General features: G+C 35.1%; 1 protein-coding gene across 7 annotated transcripts in view; it reads right to left on the bottom strand.

Annotated features, from left to right (window-relative positions):
* Positions 1 to 15,496, bottom strand: part of gse1b (Gse1 coiled-coil protein b) — a 321,715-nt gene that overhangs the window by 98,285 nt on the left and 207,934 nt on the right. For 2 of the 7 annotated variants that reach the window (XM_087292423.1, XM_087292424.1), the window contains exon 1: positions 9,767 to 10,160. The exons of the other annotated variants lie outside the window; for them this stretch is intronic. In XM_087292423.1, coding sequence (XP_087148549.1) covers positions 9,767 to 9,803 — 37 coding nt within the window. In that variant the 5' untranslated portion in view covers positions 9,804 to 10,160. Of the gene's footprint in view, positions 1 to 9,766; positions 10,161 to 15,496 lie in introns of those variants that run through there. 7 annotated transcript variants of the gene reach the window in all.

Here is a 15,496-nt window from a genome sequence, read left to right as displayed (position 1 = left end):
CAGTCGCGTCTTTTTCATTTTTCAGTCAAATGAAAGCAGAGGCAGAGTTTTCGCTGAGGTGACAGCAGTGTTTGTATTGACAAGAAGACTATGAAGACTTTTAAAGATAGAGGAGAGACTAGTGGTCGCTGTTTTAAGTTATCCTGAGCTGTATTACTTTACAAATCTTGAATATCAGAATATTATTAAATATTACAATCAAAACAACATCAAAGCAGCCCTCGCGCACAATAGACCAGTTCATTCAGTCATAGTGACATAAAAAAGCACCATGATTCTTTTTTTCTTGTCAACAAAAAAAGGCAGTGTGCTGCACCTCACGTTTTTTGGAAAGGTACTTGTGCAACCACACGTGCCTATGTTTTGCCAAGGTAGTAAAATAAAAAAAGGACATTGCTGGTCAAAGTTTGACATAGACGAGTTGATCATGTTGGTCATGATGCTGATAGCCTCTGTCCTGGATCTGCATCATAAACTCAACAAATAGGCCATTGATGATTTAGTGCACAACCAACAAACCAGTTATTAAAGTTTTTAATACTTTTAATACAGTTTTAAATTAGTTATAAATACTTTTTATAAAATATCCATTTTAAAAATAGCCTTTATAGCCTAATCTATAAAGCAAACAAATCCAAAACTTTTCTTGATTTTTGCATAATGATAACTCACCACCAACTCACTCAACGCACCAAACTAAGGCTTTAATTTTAAAGCTTATAAAACAAGTATGCAAATTAATTCAATATCAAATGTAAACAACAAAATTTGGTACATGCTATAGTAGCCTGCACTTCACAAAAGTCAACATATTAGCCTGGTCATTGTCTTTCATCACACGCAGTGGGCGCACATTAACCACGAGTGACAGAGGAAATAAAAACACACAGGCATAAGGTAAAATCAGATGCTCAAGACCTAATCTTTAATGACTTCTGTTAAAAATGTGAGGTCTGTGATATAAGAATTAGAGCAGAGCATTAATTAAATGCATATTTTCCCATAGAGTGATCGATTTAGGCTAGCCAGCTATTTTTATTTGACAGAAGAACAGAAAATAATGAGAAAAAAAACGTGTTTTCGTTTTGTAATCTAATCTAATCTTTATTTCTTTGTTGTTGTAAACACTGCATCCCTACCGGCAATTCAATGTACTGTAGTTATACAAAGACTTTTTACTATATTTGCATTACATGACAGTAATGGCAACAAAATAAATACAGACTGATCCAAGTGCAATGATGGAGTTTTACTAATAATTCAAAATATGAGCAAACCACAATCAAAGAGCAAAGACAGGAGTGAATAAGAAACAGTAAACAATCTAAACATCAAACAACGACTGACAACTGAGAATGGAAACACATGGGTTTATATACAGAGGGCTTACATGATAACAAGGTTAACAAGATGGGTGGAGCTAATTAGTTACTGGGGAGACAATCAGGGGGTAGCCATGGTGACTATAGGAGGTGAGGAGAAACAAAGGAAACAGAAATTGAACACAGAAAGTAAACATGGATCAAAAAACAGATACATAAACTAACAAACAATCCATTTTCTATGAAGCAAAAACAAAAACAAACACCATTGGCACTTGATTAAGGTTGGTAAATAAGAACTTTTCCTTTAATGCTAAATTATCAATCTTTCATTTTTCTGGAATGTTTTTTGCTTGATCCTACTAGATGTTTTGGTCCTGTAATAAGTTGTTCAGACAACAATAACATGTACATTCCTGCCCAGAAACTACAGATGGTCTATTTGTATATCATTTGTTTCATATATGGTAAGATGCAATAGTCATAAAAGTGTGAAAATATGATTCATTAAGCATGTTAACCACACAGTGATCTGTCTAAAATAAAGTCTGAGTAGGGTATTCACATATTAGCCAAATACTAACAACCACAAAACACACGAGAGGCTTACAGAAACCTTAAGTGTGGCATGTCTGTTTGTGTGAGATATGCAAGTCTTTGTTTCTCAGCTGTGTTGGACACACTTACCAGCTGTGGGGTGTCAGACCACTGATACTGTGTTGTGTGCTATTAACACAAAGTAAACACTGACTCATTAACTAGTAGATTACTTTCTGGAATACTAGCTGAACAAAAATGAAATAGTCTTATAGTGTGGTGTGCATTGTAATAAGAAAATGAAAAAAGGTAAAATTGTCAGATCTATTACAGAACGACTATCATTAGTGAAGATAAACTGTAGGAGAAGAAAAAGAGACCGGGAACAATTATCCACAATGTGACCCGCTGACCTGCCCTCATGGTAAATCCATAGCCATAGATTTCCCATCACATGTGTTCATGACCCTCAAGGAACAGTGATCAGTTTTTACACTCGCCATCGACATACAAGCAGCCCCATGGCTCCTGGCAATTTACAGCCTCCACATCGACTCAATGAGAAAACATGACTGCAAGGCGATCTCCTCTCATTAACATGCTCATGAGCCACAAACAAAGAAACATCTATTGATCAGTGCTTTCTTAGCTAATAGAGGAGTATGAGGCATTAAAGCATTTACATTTTCATGCAAACACAAAAAATATGCAGTGTTAACATAGTTATGCTGCCAATTTAATATATTAAATATATATTATCTGTTAGGGTGCATGTCTACAAAAGCGTATTTTTACAATAGCGAGTGATTCTCAAACTGTCGGAAAATTTTAAAAACCTCACTGTGTTCCTGACATTTAAAAAACGAGATGTTTCCACTGACAACAACATTCTGATTTATTCTTGAAGCAGTTAAACTTATACTTATAGCTATGCTGTTAGAATTGATAAAGCCTGACCATATATCTGATGAAATGTGGTGCCAGGCACAATGCAAGCGTCTCCTTTTTCCTAGTTTCAGCCTGATCCATTTATCATATTCATGTCCTGTGCAAAACTATTTAAATAGCAAATATATCTGCACCAATTTGTGTGTGCATGGCTTGCTGGTTTGTAAACGAGTCATGTGTTTAGGTGCACTGCTGGTGCGTTAGCATTTTGAGTCAACTGAATCAATGACTAAACCCAATTTGGGTAAAACATGGACAAATGCAAATGGGTTAAATAATAACAAAAAAATTTAATACCAGCAGGCTTGTCCATACTTTACCCAAATCTGAAATTTTTAGATTATATGCATAGGGCTCTATTTAACAATCTAGGCACAAAGTCATTAAGCATTAAGACCGTGCCTGAATCCACTTTTGCTATTTTAAAGATCGAAAAATAAGCTCTGCGCCCTGGCCCATTTTATGCAGAGGGCATAAAAGTTAACACTGCTTCCTTCATAACTATTAACAGAGATGAGAGCTATCATTTAACCTAAGGAGATTTAGTTTAAGCGAAGCTATGCTGAGGTGGAAAAGCTGATTTTGCAATGAAATTTTAACTTTGTCTGTTTATCTCATTTAAAACTATTGATTACAATTTGGTTGAAGCCACAGTAACCAGGATTATGGCAAGTTTTAGTTGCTCCTCTTGAGAATGTGAGAGGTTTAGTCACAGGTTTACAGCTGATCACAGGAATCTCTTTCAGTTTGACTATCTGAAGATTCAAGCCTCAAAGAAGAAGCAGCCAGCCATCTATTGTGTCTGTTCTTTTTCCTTTTCTTTTTTTAGGTAAGTAACCGTCACATGTAACTCGTCTTTCCCGTCGCTCTGGCTCCACCAGAATCCCCTCCGGCAAACAAAACTGAAAAAAGCTAACACACACACACACACGCGCGCGCTCCCCTGAGAAAGAGCACTGCAGTCTAAAAAATATCAAAACAAAAGAGGAAGTGATAAAGATGAAAGGATGACAAGAAATATTGGACAATCAAAGTCAGCTTCTTTAGAGAGAAACTAAAAGGTAACATGTAATTCTAGTTTTATAATAAACTTGAAATAATATGCTGCTCCAAAACCAGAAATTAGATCAAGATATGAAATGTCAAATCAAAAAAGTTACATTTTGCAGAAATGATTGAGTGTGAGGTGTGTTCATCTGGCCCAGTTTCCCAGGGAAATGTCACTGTGACAATACTTTTTCACACAACATCCAAACATCATGTTGGTAACTCTTTATTTAGGGATTCTATGAAACCCCATTATTACACCTGCACTTTTGCTTTGGGCTGACTGGGTATAAAACTACTACAACATGTGTAAAAAAGAAATAAAGAAAAAATAATGGTTAGATGAGGTTGCTGGTGATATGTTTTTAAAAATGATTAGAAATGTCCTACTTGCCACATAAGAAGTTGTGATGACAAGCTTATCACATTCAAGTGTTGTAAGAACAAATAAAAATATTAAATGTTAAATCTTCTTGATGGACTATATAAGCATTCACTACGCTTATTCACTATGGACCAAGAGCTATGAGAACAGAACAAGGATAAGGCAGGATAACACTAATGCCACTGGTCTTGTTGCACTCACATAGCTCTCAAACCCACCTGACTCACTAGACATACATTCTAGATAAAACAAGGTGAATCAGATCTTGTGAAAAAATTAATAAAAAATACAATCACGGCAGCAATGCTTTTTCCATCTACCATGGTTAAATTTAATAACCCGCTAAATTCCGAAACTCAGCAATCAAAGTTATCTGTGTTTCCCAGTTGTAAATATGACTTCAAAGTCATTTATATCCACTTTTTTGACTCGAAAGGTTTTTATGAAAAATCTACTACCACATGAAGGCATAACTCACTTAGCTTAGGCTAAGTCCCTGATTTATCAGGGGTCACCAAAGTAGAATGAACCACCAATTATTCTGGCATATGTTTTATGCAGTGGATGCCCTTCCAGTGGATGTAATTGGATGCCCTTCTTTGGACTGTTGGGAAAAACAAAGCACCAGGAGAAAACCCACACAAACCTGAGTAGAACATGCAAACTCCACACTGAAATGTCACCTGGCCCAACCAGGGCTCAAGCCAGTGACCTTCTTGCTGTAAGGTAATAGTGCTTAATTCAAGTATGATAAAGCATTAACCCTTTAGTGCCATTTATTAGTCACTTGATTTACAAACTGCCACGATACCTTTGCCCATGTTAAAAAATGTTATCAAAGTCATGTTTAATCAGCCTGATCTCACAAGAAAATGTAACTATTTTAAAAGTGGCTAATTCTAAAATGTAATCATTTTAAAATGTTCTATTTATTTTAAAGATTTTAATGCACAACATCTCATTTTCTCATAGACATGACAGATAACGCAAACACTGAAGCTCTTCCACACCCAAAACCTCACCAACCCCTTTCATTATAATCAAAGACAACCTTACAATAATCATTGATCAATGGACAATACAATAGATTAATCAGGAGAGAACACACACACGCACAAGTATGTATAAACATATTTATATACATATGCAGATATGTATATATACATATTTAAACACATACGTACAAACCTAAACACATGTTTAAAAATAAACAAATAAAAATAAATAAATAAATAACTAAAATCACATTGGTCAAATGCCCCCCCAAAAAAGGATGTGTGCCCCCAAACCCACCCCTAAATCTAACTGTCATTGGGAGGTAAGCAAATTGTACTAACATGTATAAATGAAAACAAATTCATACCTGCTAAATCAAAAAGTGAATTGCTGCAAGATTTTGCTGTAAGATATGTTTCAGAGAAAATGTTCAAGCTTTTTTTGGTGTATCTCTTTCAAATTTTCACCATGAATCTACCACAAAATTTACAACATAATTTTTTTGGGTGAAATGATGAGGGACATATATTCTTCATGACTTTGGGTCAGAAGAAGTGCAGATGACAAGAACGACCAAAGATAACTGAGCCATTATGAAGCCAAAATAGGATGAGAAGATAAAAATGGAGGTTTTAGAGAAATTGAGTGAAAACAGATTGCTGACTGGATAGACACTAGTAGACATTTCTTCATTAAGAGTGTTTGTGAACTATAATGGCAGCCTGACTCTCTGCCCTGATACCAGTAGTATTCTGTGGCAGCAGAAAGAGACCTAGCAGGCACGCAAATTTCTTGAATTGAGGAAAAAATGGGCAGATTGAAACATTTAGTTCTCACTGGTAACTAAAAGCATCATCATGGAAATAATGTGGAACTGTGAATGATGGGCATTCCGGTTCTGCTGAGCTTTCTGCTGAGTTCTGCAGGCACAGATTCTGTGTGGGCTTGGTGATACCTCTCTCCTTCTCTCTCTCTGTCTTTGTAATAATTAGCGTACTGCAAGCAGTGCTCTCTGTCTCTCTCCTCTGTTCCTTTAATGTGGCTCTTTTTTCTTGTCAAGTAATCATTGAAGAACCCGCGCGTCTGACACCGTCTCCACGGCAACAGCGCTTCAGATGGGAAAGCAGGCGATGTGTGTACGTGACACACACACTCACAGCGATACAGCAGTGCCTTTGACAGAGCACAAGGCCGAGTGTATACAAGACTCTCTGGCAGAGTTTGCTCTTTTGTGGGCTGTGTGTATATTTCAGAGTGGTCCACCGACACGCACACACACATGGCTTTGACTTGGCATCTGTGGCTGCTGACCATGAGCTCCAAATTTGACAAAAGATCAGTCACTAATGCTTATTTCCCTGCACTAGCAAGGCAATCTCATATGAAATTAGTCTAATTTCTCATTCTACTGATATTCTCTAACCTGATGCCTACCCTTAAACTTTAGCCTAGCTCAAGCCACTATTTAAATACAAATGTCATTTGAGTCTTTTTTTAAAAACTCCCTATGATGAATAACAAGTTTTTAACCTTGCATATGTCTGTCTGGTGTCTTATATACTTAAACATTTATTAAACAAAATACTTTAACAATATTCTTCTGAAAACTGCATTCTACCTAAGACAAAAATGCATTCTTTATCATCACATCCATAATCAATTCTATCACTTGTGTGGATTTACATTCATAGTGTGATGTTCAAAGCATTTCTTCCTCTGCTTTTAAGACAGTGGGGAACCGCAAGATGGTTTGTGCTAACAACACATTATTAGCTGTATGACAACACAGAAAAGCCAAAGGCTAATGATAATAATTATTGCTAATAATCAGACATTTTAGAGAGTGATATATAAAACGCATTACCCTTCTGATGCACTGCATACAGACAACCCTTTGTAATTTGCTCTTCCTTTACAGAATGAGTTTCAAATATGGCCAAATGTTTCTAATATTGTGTGCTCCAGTGTGCAGCCTTTACTTTTGTAGAAGACCATGGAGGTAGCAACTAACATTTACAGTGCTCAGCATATATAAGTACCCCCCTCACAAATCTTTTAAATTCATATTTTTAATAGGAAGCTATACAATATTATATTTGTGCATATACATTATTAGTCAGCACTGAAAGCAAATTTGGAGCTTATCTTACAAAATAACTTACGGTAATGGTCCAAAAACTAGTACACCCACATTTATATGTTTTATGAAAAAGGTAACACTTTATTTTGATGGTCGATTTGAGTTTTAGTAGACTGTCTGCTTAATATCTGTTGATACTGTTCCTTCAACAGACATTCAACTGACTATTCGGATTCAACTTACACTAACCCTAACCCCAACCCTAACAGCCACCTAACAGTCTACTTATTATATAATTGGAATTAGTTGTCACGTAGATGCAATGTAACCTAAATTCAACAAATGGACCATCAAAATAAAGTGTGACCTAGAAAAAATATTAAATACAAATTTGGAAACAGAAAGATTTATTTGAAATTTTGTAAGGTGTAAGTTTTTTTTTTTCATTTTATTACAATATTTTGCATGAATTTAGTTTGTATTATCTTTCAATTTCTAAATATGTTTGATAACTTTTATATAAATATATCTGTTTAATAAATCTTTGTTTAAATCCACCAAAATACATTGCCTATACTCCCTGAGAAATGGATAAAAAATTTAATTTTCAAAATGAGGTGTACTCAATTATTCTGAGCACTGTATATTCACTGTTCAACCAAATGTGGTAAGGATCTGGAGTTATAATCAAGCTTTTTAAGGCAAAAAGCGATCACTTTAACAGGAAATAAACTATGTTTTAAATGTCATTTTGATCATAAATTATATTTTTTTGAAGACAGAATTAGTACACTGGGACAGTGAGATCTGGCTCACTAATCTGTAATCAATGCTTTTCAGTATTAAAGTCAGGACATTTATGAACACAGGACTTCATAAAGACACAGGCCATAAAAATTCTCATCAAACAGTTTTCATTCTTCTCATTTTGCCTAGCCATCTAGAGAGAGCCTGCAACAGAGATTCAGCTCTATATTCCGCCTTTTTCATGTTCTGTTAGAGACTGTGTTCTGTCAGATCTGTCTCTGCTTATTAATAATCATGAGCTCACTTATAGTCCAGCCTTCACAGGCGCGCAGCCTTATGAATTATTCATGTGTGGTAAGTGTCAGTTTAGCAGACCCTCTGTCAGAGGGCAGGGCGAAGATCTGCCCCACACTGCCCTTAACACTTTAACACACACAGACACACACACATACACGCACACACACAGAGCTCATCCATCATGAGGAAGTAGAGAGTGTTTCCTGCGCACACATAACAGCCTGAATGTGTTTTTTTTTTTTTTCATTAGGCATGATGTTATACTACTGACCATTAGTAATCGGCTTTGTTTACCCACTTTTAGAAATGGAACTGAATCAGATTTCTGTACACAAACTCATTTTCTCAAAGAATGATGTTACACCACTGCTGGACTGCTTTATAACATAGTCATGATTTTTGTAATGTACTAATTACCCACGTTTTAATTTTTTTTTTCTTTTTTAAATATTTGCCAAGTGATGCTTAACAGAGCAAGGAAATTTTCACAGTATGTTTGATAATAGTTTCTCTTCTGGAGAGTCTTATTTGTTTTATTTTGGCTAGAATAAAAGCAGTTTTTATTTTTTCAAAACCATTTTAAGGTCAAAATTATTAGCCCCTTTAAGCTATATATACTTTTTGATAGTCTACAGAACAAACTATCGTATCTATACAATATCTTGCCTAATTACCCTAACCTGCCTAGTTGACCTAATTACCCTATTTAAGCATTTAAATGTCACTCTAAGCTGTACAGAAATGTCTTAAAATATCTAGTAAAATATTATTTGCTGTCATCATGGCAATGATAAAATTAATCAGTTATTAGAGATGAGTTATTAAAATTGTTATGTTTAGAAATGTGATGAAAAAATATTCTTTTCACTCCGTTAAACAAAAATTAGGGAAAAAAATAAACAGGGGGGTTAATAATTTTGGCTTAAATTGCATATAATATATAATAATAATTTGAATTATTAACAAATTAATATTAATATAAATTAATAATTAAACTAAAGCTTACTAGTTAATATATCATTCATAGTGTTTGTTACATAGCGTTGATTGCAGTTTTTTCTCTGTATGGCAGTAGAGTGTAATTACAATCACCATAATGTAATTAATAATAATCAAAATGAGTAGAATAGATTACAAATAATCACACAAAAAGATCTGTAAATTAAATATATTTAAACTGACTGTAATCATTGAGTTAATTCCAAATCATTTTAAAAGATTCATTTGTGCTGTGTAAACAGAAAAGCAATAATCAACAAAACCCCCAAACACACACAACATAAATTCCCATCGCTCTAGAATCTCACACGTGCTGAAGATGTGCTGCTGATTTGGCTACTTTAGACAAGAAAATCGCTTCTAGGAGAACTTGAGGAAACCACACGTGTAATTTTGAAACAAACTGACCTGGCAGGTAGTAGAGAGGCGCTTTTAGTCCAAACATGGTCTCTGTTACAGTGTCATGCTGCTGGGCGCTGATGTCAGGAGGTGTGGCACGTACCGACCCGTCCGGCAGAGAGAAATCTGCCCCGCACACCCACAGCCCTACTGAAGCTTTGAGACCTCACAAGTCAACCTGTCATCTCTGAATCACTTCGGTTCATGGACTGATGGGAGCTGTGTGTGCAGGGTCAGATGAAGGGGGGTCACCAACAAAAGCCAGCCCCCTAAAGAATTAAATTTTCATGCCCGAAACGTAATAGAAGTAATCCTTCAAGAAGGTTGTCCCGCGAAGACGAGTCTCTTCCTCCATCCCAGGATGAGGATATGTGGACGGAGCGACTGTCTTTCTCAGTCTCTCTCTCTCCTCCTGCACTCATTCAGCGTCTTCAACCAGCAAGGAGGAGGAGAAACCCCTCAGGATACAACGTGGGGGAGGAGGGGGTGAGAGAGAGAGAGAGAGAGAGAGAGAGAGAGAGAGAGAGAGAGAGAGAGAGAGAGAGAGAGAGAGAGAGACAGGGAGGGAAGTGGTTGTGCCCGCTGATGGTTCCTCCCATGAGCATCATTATAGTACAGTGGGATGGTGCTGAAATTGTATGTGATTGGTTGGAGAGCAGGGTGGTGACATTATTCAGGATTGAGGGCATCTGTTCACGACCCTGCTTCTGGATGGGCCCTTAAACACTGTCATCTTAACCTGCAGAACATCTCAACCTCACACACTCAGACTGATGGCAAAAACAGCAGCTGGCTCAAACACACACACATAATACAGCACATCCAGGGTGGCGTGGCAATACAGAGGATTTCTTTCTTTCCTTTATTCTTCCTTTATTAATATTCCTTGTGGATTTATTATTCTGTCTATCAATTTCTGTACAATACTAGTATGACTGTTATTCAAAAGATATCACTAAACAAAATAAACAAAAATATATAAGCTATATTATACAAAATTATATAAATTATACAAATATTTAAAATGATAGGATTGAACTGATATTGAAAATAATAATTTTGTTTCAATAATGTGTTGAAGTGTGGTGAAATATGATGATAAAATGGATATATGACATAAAAGTGCACTTAAAAATTAACGCTTGCATGTATTCTGCATGTTTATATAGTAACTGATGCTGTAGAGCAGGGACGAATCTGGCGAATTAGGGGCCCTAGGCAACTCGAGCCATGGGGCCCAAGTCCTGAAATGCACCCTTTCTACTTTTATTTGATTTTTATTTATTTTGCTGCTTTTTTATTCATTCATTCATTCATTTTATTGTCTTGCCCTTTATTAATCTGGGGTCGCCACAGTGGAATGAACCGCCAACTTATCCAGCACGTTTTATGCAGCGGATGCCCTTCCAGCCGCAACCCATCTCTGTGTATACATGGAATTTATAAAAAAAAATATATATATATATATGTATATATATATATATGTATGTATACAAGTGTGTGTGTGTGTGTGTGTGTGTGTGTATTTATTATATTGGTATAATTTATGCTTCTAGATATTTATTGGGGGCTCACAGATTTCCTGGGGCCCTAAGCGATTGTTTAAATCCGCCCCTGCTGTATAGTGGCCTAGCACAAAGTACACAAGCAACACTGAGTAATATATGACAATACACTTAATACTAAACTCATAAAACAATATAATCCCAATAATTTTTGGCAGTGGGGTGCTGGAAAATAAAGCAAAATAATGGCTGTTAAATTACAGAAATTTACCATAAAATTTAAGGAAATATCTGTGATTAACATCTGTTATTTTATGGTAAACTTCTGTATTTTAACATTCATTATTTTACGGTAAATTTCTGTAATTTAACATCCGGAATTTTAAGTTTTTTTTTTTTTTTTGGCAGCTGGGGTGTCAGAAAAAAAACATAAAATAACAGGTATTAAATTACAGAAATTTACTGTAAAGTAACAGACGCTAAATTACAGAAATTTACTGTAAAATAACAGAAGTTTAATTACAGAAATTTACTGTAAAGTAACAGACGTTTAATTACAGAAATTTGCTGTAAAGTAATAGACATTAAATTACAGTAATTTACTGTAAAATAACACGTTAAATTACAGAAATTTACTGTGAAATAACAGATGTTAAATTACAGAAATTTATCGTAAAATCACAGACGTTGAAGTACAAACATTTGATAGAAAGTAAAACTTTAAAAAAATCTGTAATTTAACATCCAGAGTTTTAAGGTTTTTTTTTTTTTTTGCCAACTGGGGTGTCAGAAAAAAAGCATAAAATAACAGCCGTTAATTAGAGAGATTTATTGTAAAATAACAGACGTTAAATTACAAAAATTTAACATCCGTTACTTTACGGTAAATTTCAATAATTTAATATCAGTTTTTTACTGTAAATTTCTGTAATTCAACATCTCTTTTTTCCTTTTTTCGGCACAATAACTGCCAAAAAACCCTGTAAAATTACAGATTTTTTATTGTGGAAATAAAAAATTGTAAATTAGTCAAATACAGTGAGCCTACATATTTGGCATAGACTGTGGGTGGTGGACTTGACTTGAATAGACTTTAACTTGGTCCTTGTCCAGAATACTATAATTATTTATAAATCTAAAGCTGAAATATTAATTATGTCAGACACATATGCTAGCACTCTGTCACTGACTACATATAAATAAACTATTTCCCTGATAAAACCAGACATTTTTCATTACAAGACTCTCTCTTGCATAATTAAACATTATATTCAACATTATAAAGAGTGCTTTAATGCAGTATACTGCCACTGAAACTCTGCAAACCTTCATTTGGCCTCATGCTGTTTATACAGCCATTCATTTGATCTAAAGAAAAGTACAGCACACAACGTGGTCTCTCGGTGTTCCAAATGAAAGAATAAACCATCTAAAATGTTTTGTAATAATCACACTTCTAAAATAGTGATATAAATGATGTGTGTTTATATGCTTCAGTTGACTGAATGAATAACAGTTCTTATAAAAATCAGTGAATGCAAATCAAAAGACTATTCCCAAACCTTAAAGAGTTAGTTCATCTAGAATTGTAATTTAATCGCTGTTTACTCATTTACTTTCATGTTTTTCTCATGCATAACTTACACATTTAAACATCTGTTTGCTAATGAATACAGTATGTGTGTGTGCCACCGTGTTTATTCAAAAGACTTAGGCCCTATTCGATTTTTGGACCCGTACCCCTTTTCCCCTTACCCTTGGCTCTTGAAACAGAGTGTGTAGGGTGTGTAGTAATATCTATATTACTAGTATTTTATTATTATACGACTAGTAATACAACTTTTTCATATAATTGACATTTTGACACTGTGATCAGCTAGTTTGTGTGATTGTACTTTTGTATGTGATTCTGTGATTTATTGCCCCAAAATAGAAAAGAAAGGTAAATTATATTGATAATGATTTATCATATTAAAAGGCAAAATGATTAGCTCTCCTGTGAAATATATATATATTTCAAATCTTTATCAAGTGAAATTTAGAGCAAGGGAATTTTCACAGTATTTCCTATTTATAATTTTCTTGAAAATATCTTTACTTAAAATTACTCAATGTTAGGTTATTTTATTTTATTTTTAAATAGGTTTGAGGGTCCAGTTAGCCTAATTAACCTAGTTAGGCTGCTTTTAAAATGGCACTTATATATACTAGTAGTTGAATACTCGTATTTTGAAAAAGTAAAAACATTGCATACCATCATCATGGAAATGACAAAATAATTGAGCTATTTTAAATGACTTATTAAAACTATTATGATTAAAAATCTGCACTTCAGCTGTATACAGCCTGCAACAGTACATCATGAATACATATAGCCACAATAATAATGTAGTACAAAAACCTAATTTTATGAAAGTCCTAATTAAATGTAAAAGAGTGATGAAGGTGAAGTGCCCTCACGCTTTTGTGTTTGTTAGGATCATGTTGATGGCTTTGAAACATGTCTTTCCTGTCATGACCCAAACCCCCCACCCCCCCGTCACACTCTCAGGCAGCGGGTGGGGGTTTAACTATCTGCCGCCGAGCTGCCGAGCAGAACAAAAACCAGCAGGAGAGAAATACAGAAAAGAGAAAAGATGAAGAAACAGAGTCATGGCCAAGAGACACAGTAGAAAAGAGAGTGAACGGAAAGGAGGGAACAGACAGCTTGTACCCTGAGGGCTCTCACTTTCACTATATACCTGCACACGCAGATAAATGACTCTCTGTCTTTACCTCCCCCATCCTACAAAAACATGCCACACAGAGAGACAGACATGCACACAGAGAAACACTAATCAGAGAGAGAGAGACAGATGGAGAAAGAGCGACAGATGCACAAGACATGGCCAGTCCTGCTGAGAACACTTAGCTGCACTCACACTTAGCAAAGACATTTCATTTTATACAAAGATAATAACAAAGAACGCGAACATCAAAAGAAAAGCATTGTGTGAAAATGTGTAGCATGAATTATGATTCTTTGATGACGCTTTGCAAGATTAGGCATCTACCTCGAATCTAGGTACAAGTTGGACTGAATTTTCGCAGAAAGATGCTCATTTCTTCTTGTTGTGAAAATAAAATGATGTTTATGTGTAATGATCCAGCCGGAGACAGAATGTGTGTAATGATTCAGACAATTTAACTCTATATTTGATTCCTCTGAGTTACAACTCTTGAGTTACTACAAAAATAGTAAATATATATTTACTTTTTTTTTTTTTTATAAATTCCATGATTGTGGGCCTGAGAAAGGCGTGGTATTGGGTGGAAATGAGTTATTAAAACTATTATGTTTAGAAATGTGTTAAGAAAATCTTCTCTCCATTAAACAGAAATTGAGGAAAAAATAAACGGGTGCTAATAAGTCAGGGGGGCTAATAATTCTGACTTCAACTGAAATATATATATATATATATATATATATATATATATATTGACTATTCTTGAACTTTGCCTTCAGTATGTTTACAAATGCATTTGCCAAATGCATGAATGTAAATACCCTCAGAGGATATATGAGAAGCTGCATTTTTAGCTCTGTACAGCTGCCACTAAACCATGACATATAAAGTAAGGGTTAAAGAGACACTGGAGATCTACACACACAACCATACTTATGCTCTGCTCCAGTCAGATGTACATCTATACAAAAACAATATAGCCTCAAGCCATCTGGAATCACCTGCCTGAAACCACTAGACCTGTTCAGATTGGTGAGTGAGAGGCTTTGAATGAGACATCAGATATTTCTATGGTCCCTGCTCAAAGAATAAAGCAAAGTTCTTATCAGATTAAACAAACATTTACAGCATCTCGCCAAATTATAGATTGGGTTTCCTGCTGATATCAACTGTGGATTTTAAATCCTGCCCTCTGTTACTTTTGTGGCAAAATGTGGCATATTGTTACCATGCTATAGCATACTACATCTGTGTAAGTTCAGATAAATGGAACTAAGTCACCCTTTGTGCACTCATACATTTAAAACTGACAAGTGAGAGACTTCACAGTCTCTTTACCCTCAGACAGTCTCAATCAAAGCCCATGAGATTACAAGTTTGCATCAAATGTGTCATTTGAAACAGGCACTATAGCATTCAATCAAATGTTCAGAAAGGCTTGTGTACTGTATTCTTTTGGCATAAAAAATAAATTGCATTGGATCAAACCAGATTGTTTATAGATAAGG

This window comes from Danio rerio, chromosome 18, assembly GCF_052040795.2.
Source record: "Danio rerio strain M-AB ecotype USA chromosome 18, GRCz13ab, whole genome shotgun sequence".
Taxonomy (NCBI): Eukaryota; Metazoa; Chordata; class Actinopteri; order Cypriniformes; family Danionidae; genus Danio; species Danio rerio.
This window is presented reverse-complemented; position numbering and strand designations above follow the sequence as displayed.